Here is a 13,650-nt window from a genome sequence, read left to right as displayed (position 1 = left end):
CAAAAAAGTTGAAATTTCCAATTCATTCGATGTCCTTCATAACATCGGTGATGAGGAAATATTCATATTTAATTCTGATAAGAGTACTAAGAAACCTTCTTCTTCTTCTTATACTCTTAAAAACGAAAAGATTCCACCAATAACGGTCACGATTCCTGACTTCAATGCCTTTCGAAAAGAAATCGTCACTTCCGTCAAGGATGTGAAGATTTCTTTTCAGATCGGTCGAAGGGGAACTGCTCGTATATTGGCGGAATCTTTTAATGATTTTCAAAAGGTTTTAAATTATTTGAATAGTAAAAAACACCAATTTTTTACGTACGACACTAGCAGTGATCGTCCATTTAAAGTTGTACTTCGTGGTCTCACTGGCGATCAGACACCGGATGAGATCACAACTGAATTAAATTCTTTGTTAGGTTTTTCTCCAATTCAAGTAATTCAAATGAGGAAAAGAACCAACACGAATAATACCAGTAGTGTTGGTTTTGCTCCTGAACTTTATTTGATCCATTTTAAAAAGGATCAGGTTAATAATTTGCAAATTCTTGAAAAGGCTCGTCTTATGTTTCATTGTCGAGTCAAATTCGAACCTTTTCGTAAATCTTCTACCAATTTTCTTCAAAATATTACGCAATGTCGTCGTTGTCAAGCTTTTTGTCATGGCACTAAAAATTGTAGAATGAATGCCAGATGCATGTTTTGCGGCTCATTCGATCATGAAAAATCTAAATGCCTTTTTGGTGGTGATAAACCAAAAACAGAATTTTTCAAGTGTGCAAATTGCGCAGGTAATCATTCCTCGAATTCGCTAGACTGTCCCATCAGGGCAAAAATTATTGCTTCTAGGAAAAATCCCAAAGTTTCCAGAAAAGTTTCTTCTCCTCCTTCCTCTTTTTCGTCTTCACACGTCGGGCCGGCAAACAACCTGCCTGTTCGCATTCAGCCTCGGTCTACATTGGAATCACGGCTGGGTAATACCCGAAGTGATTTTAATGTTACCTGGGCTGATTCTGCGCCACAGACTCGTTGTTTATCGTTCTCAGAGGTGGTTGAAAATGGGTTGCCTTCTTCAGGTTTAACTAATAAAAATGGGAAAAAACCAAGTCTCAACGTTCATGCGAAGGCTTGGGAAAATCCCCGAAATTCAAATACTTTTTCTTCTCCTTCCTTTTCTGATCCTAACAATTTTGTTGATTTGGGTGAGATTACTGAGGAAAAATTAAAATTTTTGCATCAAAATTTAATGGAAATGATGCAACTTATGTTGAAAGCAAATTCAATGTTTGAAGCTTTCCAAACTTCTTTTAATTATGCTAACAAAATTATTATGACTTTGCGATTCCCTCATGGATCCAAATAGATGTTTAAATGTTATGAATTGGAACGCTAGATCTTTGCTGGCTAACCAAGATGAATTCTTTTTATTTTTGAAAACTCAAAACATACATATTGCTGCCATCACTGAAACTTTTTTAAAGCCAGACAATAACTTGAAAAGCAATGCTTTCTTTAAAATTTTACGAAATGATCGACTTGATCGACAAGGTGGGGGTGTAGCTATTGTCATCAATAGTCGTCTCAAATTTAGACTTCTTCCTTCTTTCAATACAAAAGTCTTAGAAACCATTGGAATTGAATTAGAAACTTCTATGGGGAAAATTATAATTGTTGCCGCATATTTGCCTTTCCAATGCAGCGGTGAACAGAAAAATTTTTTGAAGGGAGATTTACAAAAACTCACCAGAAATAAATCTAAATTTTTTATTATTGGTGACTTTAATGCAAAACACCGATCTTGGAATAATATTTCATCAAATTCAAATGGGAATATTTTATGTAACGACTGCTCTGCAGGTTATTACACTGTTGAATATCCTAATGGGCATACTTGTTTTTCTTCAATTAGAAATCCCTCCACAATTGATTTGGTTCTAACGGATTTAGGCGAGCATTGTAGTCAATTAGTTACTCATGCGGACCTCGATTCAGACCACCTTCCAGTAACATTTTCTTTATCCCAAAGTCCCAATCAGCTTTTAACTTTCAAAAGGCTAACTGGGAGCGATATATGAATTTTATTGAACGTAATTTGAATGTAAACGTTCCACTTAATTCAATAGAAGATATTGATTTGGCTGTAGAAAATTTGACAATTTCAATAGTCAATGCTAAAGCCGCTTCAATACCTAAAGTTAAACATAAATTTAATCAACCTTTAATTGATGATGATCTTCAGTTTTTGATACGACTGAAAAACATTCGTCGACGCCAATATCAACGTACTAGGGATCCTTATTTGAAATTTATTTATTGCGACATTCAAAAAGAGATCAAACGTCGTTTAAATTTCATTCGTAATGAAAACTTTGCCAAAGCAGTAGAGGACATAAAACCCTACTCAAAGCCTTTTTGGAAATTAACTAAAATTCTGAAAAAGCCCCAGAAGCCAATTCCTACTTTGAAAGACGGGGATAAACTTCTTTTAACTAATGCAGAAAAAGCTCAAAAATTAGCCCAACAATTTGAGTCTGCTCATGATTTTAATTAAAACGTTGTAAGTCCAATTGATGCTCAAATTTCCCTTGAATTTGATGATATTATTTCTAAACAAAATGTATTTGAAAGTTCTCATGAGACAAATATTGATGAACTTAAATTGATTTGCAAAAAATTTAAAAATATGAAAGCCCCAGGGGAAGATGGGATTTTCTATATTCTTATTAAAAAGTTGCCTGAAAGCACTTTAAATTTTTTAGTTAAAATCTTCAATAAATGTTTTCACTTGGCTTATTTTCCAAATAAATGGAAAAATGCCAAAGTAACTCCAATTTTAAAACCTGGAAAAAATGCTTCAGAGCCTTCGAGTTATCGACCAATTAGTTTGCTCCCTTCTTTAAGTAAACTATTTGAGAGAGTTATTTTGAATAGAATGATGATTCACATTAATCAGAAATTTATTTTCCCTGATGAACAATTTGGTTTTCGTCATGGACATTCTACTACACATCAACTTTTGAGTGTAACTAATATGATTAACGCTAGCAAATCTGAAGGATATTCAACTGGTGTTGCTCTTCTTGATATTGAAAAAGCTTTTGACAGTGTTTGGCACAAAGGTTTAGTAGCTAAATTAGCTCGATTTGATTTTCCTGTATATCTCACCAAAATTATTCAAAATTATTTGACTAGCCGAACCTTACAAGTAAGCTATCAAAATTCATGCTCTGAAAGGACACCCATTAGAGCTGGTGTCCCTCAGGGTAGTATACTTGGGCCAATCTTATACAATATTTTTACTTCTGATCTTCCTGATGTACCAGAAGGAAAAGGTAGAAGATTATTTGCTGATGATACTTTGCTTTCAGCCAAAGGTCGAAATTTACGGGTGGTACGCAGTAGATTGCAACAAAATTTAAATTCCTTTTTGAATTACTTGAAAATGTGGAAAATTTCTCCTAACGCTTCCAAAACTCAACTTATTTTATTTCCCCATAAGCCAAGAGCTCAATTTTTAAAACCTAATGAAAATCATTCCATAACTTTTAATGGGGTTTCATTAGAATGGTCTGATCACGTGAAGTACCTGGGACTTACACTTGATCGGAATCTTACTTTTAAAAATCACATTGAAGATATTCAATCTAAGTGTAATAAATATACTAAATCTCTTTATTCTCTCATCAACAGGAAATCCAGGTTGTGTCTGCGAAATAAGATGTTAATCTACAAACAGATATTCCGACCAGCGATAATGTATGCAGTTCCGATTTGGTCTAGCTGCTGCGCGACGAGGAAGAAAGCCATCCAGAGGATTCAGAACAAGGTTCTGAAAATGATTTTGCGGCTTCCACCTTGGCACAGCACCGAAGATCTTCATCGGATTGCAGGCATTGAATCTATCGAAGAGATGGCCAACAAAATCATCTCCAACTTCAGAGGCAAATCCATGCAGTCTTCCATCGCAGAGATTCGTTCTCTCTATAATTAGTTTTAATATAGGATAGTCTTAGTTTTTAGTAGTAAGTTTAAAATATTTTTTGACATTACAGGATGTTCTCCTACATAAAAATACTTGATTGCACTCAGCAAAATTAATGCAAATAAATAAATTATAGTGATTAATAAACTATAGGGCTCTGGACAGTTCATCATTGAACTGAACACCTAATTTAATGTAATAATGTAATAATGTAATGATGAATTGGTACAAATAAAGACATATTTAAAAAAAAAAATAAAAAAAAAAATCCCACCACAAGAAAACACCATCAAAACTGACGAGAAAAACTTCTATGCCTTCGCCTGGATTAAACTAGTCCAAGTGAAAGGGAACGAAAGTTTTGATCTAAACTTCCCTTCCTTTCCCAGAATAAGGTGTTTCTGTATGCTGCTGCTCCTTTATTGGATATCACCGACTTACAGCATCCCTGATGGCCAGGGGAAAGAAACAAAGGAGAGGTCTGTGGTTTCCGCAGTTCTAACCTTAACTTGGTGTTTAATAAATTTATAATGAATCTTTTCCAGCCCGGAGTTTGCCGTTTTGCAGCGAGGGATGAATTTTCCCTTCAGCCTTCAGCACCATTTCCCCGATGAATGTGGAGCAGAGAGGGTGATGAAAACGCATACCTGGAAATGGGCGCCGGTTTTCCGAAAGAACGGCGCAGTGTGTGGGAAAACCCTCGTAAAACATATGTTGGTACGAGGAAGAGACTTCCCAGAGACTTTTCTCCGGTGAAAGGTTTGAGTGTCGGGTGTTGGACCACATGCTCTTTTCCAGCGTATGTGTCTGGGGGAATTTTCATTGGTATGACACTTTGAGGTATTACAAAGTCTATGGGATGTTGTCGATAGGGGCTAGAATAGAGTGTTTCAACTTTTGACCACCGAGTGTAATTGATAAAAGTGGTTTAAAATTGCGAATAAACTTTATTTGTACAACCAATTTTTTTCAAAAAAATCTGAGATATTTGTATTTAAAAATCAAATTCATCTTAAACCTTGAATCAACCTAATAGAGACTGTCTTTTGTTTGAAGAACGGAGACTTTACGACAGACTATAACATGATGTCTTATGATCCCTAACTCGGCTTTTCGTCCCAGAAAATAGTAGGTACGTTCAATCTACCCAGGCATGGTCTCGTAGGAAGTGTGAATGTCCCGGTCGTCCCAAGTACTTTCCCAAGACAGAGCGGACGGAAGCCAAGGTTGGTCGATGTGATTTTGAGCATGGCACCCAGCATTCGGTCTGCCAGCAGTTCCGGGGGAGTTCGGCAAAGTGTCTATAAATATAAAATCGACTTTCCCACCGGCTTTGAAGCATGATAGCATATAAACCATAAACGGAAGACCTTTGACAGCATTTTTGTCTTAATTTTCAAAACCATGGGAACAGAATCTGTTTGACACTTTGACACGGGAAAGCCTTTTATGGATACCGGGAAAGATTTGATCCTAAATAGTGTCTTTTGAGCAAGAGCTTTCTTTTGCCGGTTAGCATGAAACATACAAAACATGTCCTATTGTTTATTTGAGGAATAAGGTTATCTGTTGTTAATTAACGGAAGAAGGGTCAGAGGACAACAAACTCAACGACAACGACCTCAGCATTTAGGTCGTTTTAGGATTCCTGTTAAATTAGAAAATAATAATTCTATAATAAAGTACAAAGCTTTCCTAGAATCCTTTGGTTTTTTTACCACAAGACCTGATAGTAATTATATTTTAAACCATGTAATTTGTTTTTAACAGTGTTCATTGTGCACCGACATAACACAGAAGTTATTGATCAATATCAAAAAGTAACGATTGTCGATCTCCAATCTGAAAAACAGAAAATAACGTTCAATATAACTAATATCAATCACTCCCAACTGAATGAAAGATTTTGAATTTTCTCTGCTGTATTCCAAACATAATTTACACCTTTAAATCCTGGCTATCTTCTTCTTCGAAAAAAGCTTTAAAACAAGTTTTGATTTTCGGACTTTTATCGGAATTAATTTTTCCTAAAACAGTTAATTAGAAAATCAAGAAAATCTTCATTTGAGAGTAATGCTAAGACATATTTCCAAAAACGTAGGGCAAAAGAAAACGTATAAGATGCTACTGCGATAATACAAACGTGCACTCGATGTTAATAACTACCACCCCATTCAAACTGTAAGCATTTTCAATCAGATTCTTGAAGAGCTTAAAATAACCAGAATAAACAGCTTTCAAAATGAAAAAAAAAACGTTTTCTACAATCTTCAATATGTGTTTAAATCTGGATCAAGCAAGATTCGTTAAATGAAAAAATAGTGAAAAATCGTGGGTGGACCATTTCTCAACTTTAAAAATGCCTTTGACACTCTTAACCATGATATATTACAGAAAAAATAGAAGTTTTATGGTAAGAGGCCTAGCCAACGATCTTATACGCAGCTACTTTGCCAACAGGAAACAATTAGTCATCTTAGAGGACGCGATGAGCTCTCTCGAAAGTTCGGAGGTTGGTGTCCCACAAAGCAACAATATAGAACCTTTACTGTTCTTACTATACATCAACGATCTTGGAAAATTACAGCTTCGTGGTATATCTCGTCTATTTTCTGATGATACAGGCTTATTTTATCCTCAAACCTGTCCTAATGCTATTATAACCAACAAAGGAGAAGATTTGAAAGTACTTCAAAAATACTTTGAAGATAACATACTGCCTGACCCTCAATCTTGCTGAAACGAAGTACACACAGTAAATTTTTGCTTCGATTTACAGCAAAAAAATTGCTGGAAACGTCCAGCAATCAAAATTTTTGCTAGAAACCAACAAACATTCTCCGTCTTACTGATTTTTTCAGCACTTGATCTGCATTGCTAAAAAACCAGCAACTGACCTGTGAAATTTGGATTTTTTTTTTCTGTTTTGTCAGTTTTTTTTTTTGCTGCGTGTGAAGACTGTTTGTTGTTTCCACAATGACGGCGACGGAGTTGCAAGGTATAATTCTATTTGATAAATTATTTTTCAATAAATACAATTGACATTGTTGTCAAGTCAATAAATTACACCTTGGAATAATATACACACACAATTTCGATTTTTACTAAGCTTGGGAATCATTTAAATTTAAAATTCAGTTGGATTGCAAATATTTCAGGTTCTTCTTTAAAAACAATTCCTGATTTCCAACACTTTAAGATTGCTGATCACCCAGCAACTGAGTTTGCTGATCGTTTCCAGAAATTTATTTTGCTGGAAAACCAGCGGGACAAAAAACTAGTAAAATTTTGCTGTTTTCCAGCAATTCAAAATTCGCTACACACAAAACTTTCGGGGCTCCACTTAGCAAAATTTCGCTGTTACTTTCCGTTAGCAAAAATATTTTTTTACTGTTGAGTTAGCAAAAAGCTAAATTTACTTGATTTTAGCAATTAGAAAGTTCATTTTGCTTGACTTTAGCAAAACAAAGGTTTTCTAGCCGCTTTGTGCACAGACAACAGCCGCCGCGGGTTTTTCAGAAAAATAACAAACAGACATGATTGTGCGCGGTTCCGAAAGTTCGATGCTAGTGGTTCTAGTGGTGGCTAAGTCAACAACAAAATACTAACCAAATCGACACCGGATGCGTACAGGTAAGGGCGAATTATAAATTGTACAAATTTTCCGATTTTTAAATCCAAAATTGTTTGTTTTTCTTTCAGGTTACAACTGCAACACAAAACCCCCATCAGGCCAGAAATAAAGGGGACCACAGCTGGAATTTCAACGAGCTGGATCCGGCACACACTCTGGTGCATTCGTCGATGAAGATGTCTTGAAGTTTCGCCCGCTGGAACCGGAATTTCCGTTGATCGAACGTGAAATTAAATTAAAAAAAAAAAATTAAAAATAAATTGAAAGTGAAGTAAATTTGTGAATTCTATTTCATAATCAAACGTTCTCCCTGATTCTCCAGAGAAAAAACAATAAATTTTGAAATTTCAGATCCGGGCGATCTTTTCTTCCGGTTTTTGCTAAAAAATTGAGTAAAAATTGCGGCGGCTATCTTTTTTTCTCGTTTGCTAAAATTATAGTTAAAAAATATTGCTAATTTTTTGCTAAGTTTCTAGCTGGTCAAATTTGAGCAAATTTTTGCTAAATTCTGGCCTCGAAAATTTTGTGTGTACACACAAAATTTCCGAGGCCGAAAATTAGCAAAATTTTGCTCAAATTTGACCAGCTAAAAACTTAGCAATCAATTTAGCAAATTTTTTTTACTAAAATTTTAGCAAAATACCCAAAAGTGTCCGGACTAAATTTTTACTAATTTTTTAGTAAGAAAATCATTGTTTACTAAAATTTTAGCAATTTTTTTTTTCGAAGAATTACTGCATTTTCAGTAAATTTTCAATTTTTTCGTTAGTTTTTGGGTATTTCTTTAAAAATAAAAAGAAAAGTGCTGCATTTTGTAATAAATTTGCATGCTGCATTTATGAAATAAATTTATTTTCAACCGAATAACTCCGCGCCATTGCTCATAGCTTCCGAAAATTCGGGCCTTGAGTAAAAAATTGCTCTTTTGCCGGTCATTTGGAGAGGTTTTTTTTAGTAATATCCAGCACTGCCCAACACATAAGGCCGAATCATTGAGTTGCTTGCCTGCAGATTTTTTCCCGGGACAAAAAATCCATGTTATTGGTCAGTGATGAAAGCTGGGAATAAGAAGTGAAAAATAGTTTCAATTAACATCTTTGTAATTTGTGTTTGTTACCAAACCTAAATTTAGTTTTTTGTTATATGTAAAATTTATTTAAATATTTCTGTAATTGTCAAATTGTAAAAAAGTGAACAACCCTAATACGAGAAATAGCATAGCAGTGAGTTACCGCATGAATTGTTTTGACGCGGTAACTCACCAACCAGCTGATGCAACAACAACAAGTCAGCATAAGACCAGTCTGAATAAAGTCTCGTAGTGGTAACATCGGCTCCGTACTATTTGTTTTTGTGCGTGTTTTGTCGTTCGAGTAAAGTCCAATAAAGTGTTGTTTTGTTCGTCAAAGTCGGTCGTTTTAATGCGTTTTAGAATCGTATCCGAAAAACGTACCGGTAGAAATTGTGCTGTGTGTTCTTTGCGTACAAAAAAGCGGCACGAGAAATTTGCCTCCCGATCCAGCAGCAGTGAAGAAGCGGCAGACAATACGAACCAACTGGCCAGCGCAGAAGGAATTGTTCGTCCCCCGTTCTTTTCCGTCCCGTTGGCGAACAACGGAAAGAAAACCCTCCGATCGAATCAAAGCGGTAAGCTACCCCCCTGAATCCTCAACATTGGTCCTTCGGCCGGATCGGAGGAATTCCCCACACGGAAGGTAGCGGTGAGTACACCATTTTCTTATTCGACGCGCTGGCTGCATCAAGTTGGGCCATTTTGATTGCCTCTTTTATTGCTGTGCATTGTTCGAGCAACCAAGAAAGCGCACAAAGAAACCAAGCCAAGCCAACATCACAAAGCCGCCAACAGCTGTTAAATTTTATCTGCTGCTATGCTGATGCTTTACACCGGTCAGCAAAAATTGGAAAGACAGAATTAATTAATTTTTGGCAATTAAGTTTTGGACTTAGAATTTTCTGGCGAATTCAGTCCTTTTGCACCTGAGGCTTATATTGGTTCTATTGGATTGATTGATATTATATGCGATTGGGTGTGAGTGGGTGGCAGTCTTCGCGAAAGAATTGTGTGTCGCGTCGGGAAGGATTTTTTCGTCGATTTTAACACACAATTCTCGGTTTCGTTTCGTGTTAAGATTGATACACCGCGACGGGAAGGATTGAATCGTACGATTTGTATCATTCATCGTCGCGTAGAAGTGTAAATCCGCGACGGGAAGGATTTAATCGTTCGATTGGTTTACACTTCCGCCGTCGTGTTAAAAACCAGTACATCGGTTCGGGAAGGATTTCGTTTGCGTTTTTTGTGCTGTGTTTTCGTTATCGTACAGTGGTGGTAGCAAGTGTCAGTGAATTTCAACATGCCGAAAACCAAGTCAGACGAAAGAGTGGAGGATGCCATCGTTCGTCGGAAGGCCATTCTGACAAATCTATCGGATGTTGAAAGATTTACGAGGGAATTCAACGTGGATCGAGATGTTGGGCGCCTTCAAGTTCGACAAGATCTAGTTGATCGAATCTACGACCAGTTTCAAAAGGCGCAAACCGTCATCGAGAAGTGGGATGGGCCAGACCGGCTTGAAATGCGTTTGGCTGAGAGATCGACCATCGAGGAAAGGTTTTGTGAGGTGAAAGCATTCCTGTTGAACAATATCCCGGAAAGGTTGAGCAGTTCTACATCAGCAGAGCCGACCGCACCAACCAGCACAGCTATGTTTCACCTACGCCTGCCCAAAATAGATTTGCCGAGGTTCGATGGTGATTTTTCGCGATGGTTGTCGTTCCGAGACACGTTCAAGTCCATGGTGCACTCGAACCCAGATGTTCCAGCGGTTGCAAAGCTGCAGTACCTGCTTCAGAGTTTGGAAGGCGAAGCCAAGAAACCTTTCGAGTCCGTGAACGTTGAGGCTGACAACTATCTTATAACTTGGGACGCGTTGATGAAGCGGTATGATAACCAGCGGTACCTGAAACGACAGCTCTTCAGGGCAATGTACGACATCCAGCCTTTAAGGAAAGAGTCTTCAAAGGATCTTCATACGTTGACTGATGATTTTGACCGCCATGTGAAGGCCATGGCCAAACTGGGTGAGCCGGTAGGTTACTGGGATACTCCGCTAGTGAATCTACTGTGCTACAAATTGGATCCAACGACTCTGCGAGCCTGGGAGGAGAAAACAAGCGACCTGAGAGACATCACTTACCAAGAGTTGATCGATTTCTTGTATTCTCGAGCGATGATGCTGAAGACGATCGTTTCAGAAGAGCAGCGCAACCTGCAAGCGATTCCAGCGAGGATGACGGGATCCCAACCGAAGAAGGCGTTCCGATTAGTGGCCAATCCTGTTGCGTCTGATCCAAAGCCCGATTTACCCGTATGTGTAGTTTGTTCGGAACGACACCATCTATTTCGCTGTAGGAAATTCGCAAGTTTCTCTCCCTACAACCGACGGCAAGTTGTCACATCCCATCGTTTGTGTTGGAATTGTTTCAATTCCGGCCATTTATCACGATCCTGTTCCTCCAGACACACTTGTCGTTTCTGCAATGGAAAGCATCATTCTCTCCTCCATGATGCGATCAAGACCACCAACTTCAATTCGGTTCCGAAACCAACTTCGCTTTCGTCGAATCCACCACTCCCAGCTCCACAACGTAGCACCGCTCCTCCAGATTCAGATCCGCAACCATCTACTTCGAGCCAACAAGTTTGTATGACTGTTCAGGCAACGAACAGTACAGTTTTGTTAGAAACGGTGATGCTTTTGGTGGTTGACAGTACGGGGAAGGAAATTCCGGCGCGGGCGCTGCTTGATTCCGCTAGCATGTGCAGCTTCATGACGAAGAAGTTGGCCAACACTCTCGATCTCCGCCGTTCTACCGTTGACATTGCCGTTTCAGGGATTGGTGAGTCATCCAAGCAGATCAAGCGCCAGTTGACAGCGAAGATTCGTTCAACTGTATCCAAGTATGCAACGGAGCTAGATTTCTTGATCCTGAAAAGGCCAACAGTCTGCCTACCGACTGTGGACATTGATGTTGCTGCTTGGAAAATACCCGATGTCAACCTGGCTGATCCACATTTCTTCATTCCTGCGGACATTGATCTCATCGTTGGCGGAGAAGTGTACCACGAACTTCACGGCGGCAGCAAGATTTCCCTCGGCAATGAGATGCCGACTCTAGTTGAGACTGTGTTTGGATGGGCTGTATCCGGATCGGTTCCAATAAATTCCTCCGAAACTCCCCGGTTATGCCAGCTTACGACCATCGATCGAGACCAAGAACAATCCATCGAAAGGTTCTGGGAACTCGAATCTCTGTTGCCGTCTAAAGCTCTGCCAGCTGAAGAAACAAAATGTGAAGAAGTGTTCAGTGCTACCACCACTCGCGATTCGTCCGGTCGTTTCGTTGTTAGATTGCCACTCACTAGTGATCCCCAGGTACGTGTTGAAGAATTCAGATCCATCGATGAGCGCCGCTTCCGAAGTCTAGAGAGGAGACTTAAGCGAGATCCTACCACTCGAGAAGCCTACGTTAGTTTCATGGCCGACTACGAACGTTTGGGCCACATGATCAAGTTGACCGATCCAGTAGACGACTCTGTCCCCCATTGCTATCTACCACATCATCCAGTCTTCAAGGAGTCAAGCACAAGTACCAAGGTCCGTGTTGTTTTTGACGCTTCGTGCAAGACATCAACCGATTACTCCATCAACGATATGCAGTTGGTGGGACCTACTATCCAGGACGATCTACTGTCGACCATTATGCGCTTCCGAACCCACCCAATCGCACTCGTAGCCGACATTGAGAAGATGTACCGCCAAATACAACTGCACCTAGACGACTGTACGTATCAACGAATTCTCTGGCGCCAAAGTCCCGAAGAGCCTCTCGCAACGTTTGAGCTGCAGACTGTGACGTACGGTTTCGCTTCAGCACCATTTTTGGCCACTCGCACATTACAACGCCTCGCTGAAGATGAAGTCAATCGTTTTCCTGATGCCACCCCAGTTTTCAAGAGTGACTTCTACGTCAACGTCTGTTTGACTGGTGCCGAAGATGTCGATTCTGCCGTTCAACTCCGCCGAAAGGCATCTGCTCTAGTTGTTTCTGCCGGTTTACCACTCAAGAAAAGGGCATCCAATGTTCCTGAAGCGCTTCGTGGTATTCCTCCAGAAGATTTGGCTGTATCCGCAATCCACAGCCTGCAGGACGATCAGGCTGTCTCCACGTTCGGACTTGTTTGGGCAACAACGTTGCACCGTTTTCGTATCCTATTCCCACTACCAGAGTCGTACCAAGCTGATTGGAAGGATTTTCACAGCACGCAAGATACAACCGTTACGATCCAAGTTCCTCGCTACGTGTCTTCCGCCAATGCCACTTTTTACCAATTGCATTTCATCTCGGAAGCGTCGGAGAAGTCCCATGGAAGTTGCTGCATGCGGTACTTCCGCTTGTTGAAAGCTGCTGCACGGAAGTCGGAAAAGGACCCATTCATGATGCTAACCACCGCCGATCTGAAAGAAGCAGCCTTCGTTCTGTGTCGTCTTGCCCAGAAACAGGATTTTCCTGAGAAGTTAGTCACCCTTGCATCGACCAGTCGCCTTCCATCTTCATCGCAGTTGAAGCACACCCGCATCAAACTGAATTCAAATGGAATTATTAGAATTGTTCTGCTCGTGAAACTCCCGCTATTAAATCTGTTGGCGAAGTATTATCATGGGAATTTACTTCACGCCGGCCCACAACTAATGCTCGCCACGATCCGTCAAAAATATTGGATCATTGGTGGACGCAACCTAGTGCGCCGCACATTCCATGAATGCCACACGTGTTTCCGAAGCAGACCGAAGATGATCCAGCTGATGAACGTGGGCAACCCGTTGGAGAACCAAAAAGCTGCAATCCCTGGGAACAACCAATGAGTAGAGCTGCACTCTAAGACAGCTCCTGCACAGAATTTTTTGGATCAGGTGATTGCGGTTCCAATATTTTTAAACGTTGTTTGTTG

At 39.5% G+C, this 13,650-nt stretch overlaps 1 protein-coding gene across 1 annotated transcript; it reads left to right on the top strand.

Moving 5' to 3' along the window:
- Nucleotides 1–9,991: 9,991 nt before the first annotated feature.
- On the top strand, nucleotides 9,992–13,564 carry LOC129738381 (uncharacterized). Its single transcript, XM_055729561.1, has one exon. The coding sequence runs from the start codon at nucleotides 9,992–9,994 to the stop codon at nucleotides 13,562–13,564; it is 3,573 nt and encodes a 1,190-aa protein (XP_055585536.1).
- The last annotated feature ends 86 nt before the right edge of the window (nucleotides 13,565–13,650 follow it).

The sequence above is a fragment of the Uranotaenia lowii genome, chromosome 1 (assembly GCF_029784155.1).
Source record: "Uranotaenia lowii strain MFRU-FL chromosome 1, ASM2978415v1, whole genome shotgun sequence".
Lineage (NCBI taxonomy): Eukaryota > Metazoa > Arthropoda > Insecta > Diptera > Culicidae > Uranotaenia > Uranotaenia lowii.
Note: the sequence above shows the minus strand (reverse complement) of the source record. Positions and strands in the feature narration are given on the sequence as shown.

Excerpts from the sequence above, each read along its gene's own strand:
- LOC129738381 (XM_055729561.1), top strand. The coding sequence starts at position 9,992 with ATGCCGAAAACCAAGTCAGACGAAAGAGTGGAGGATGCCATCGTTCGT.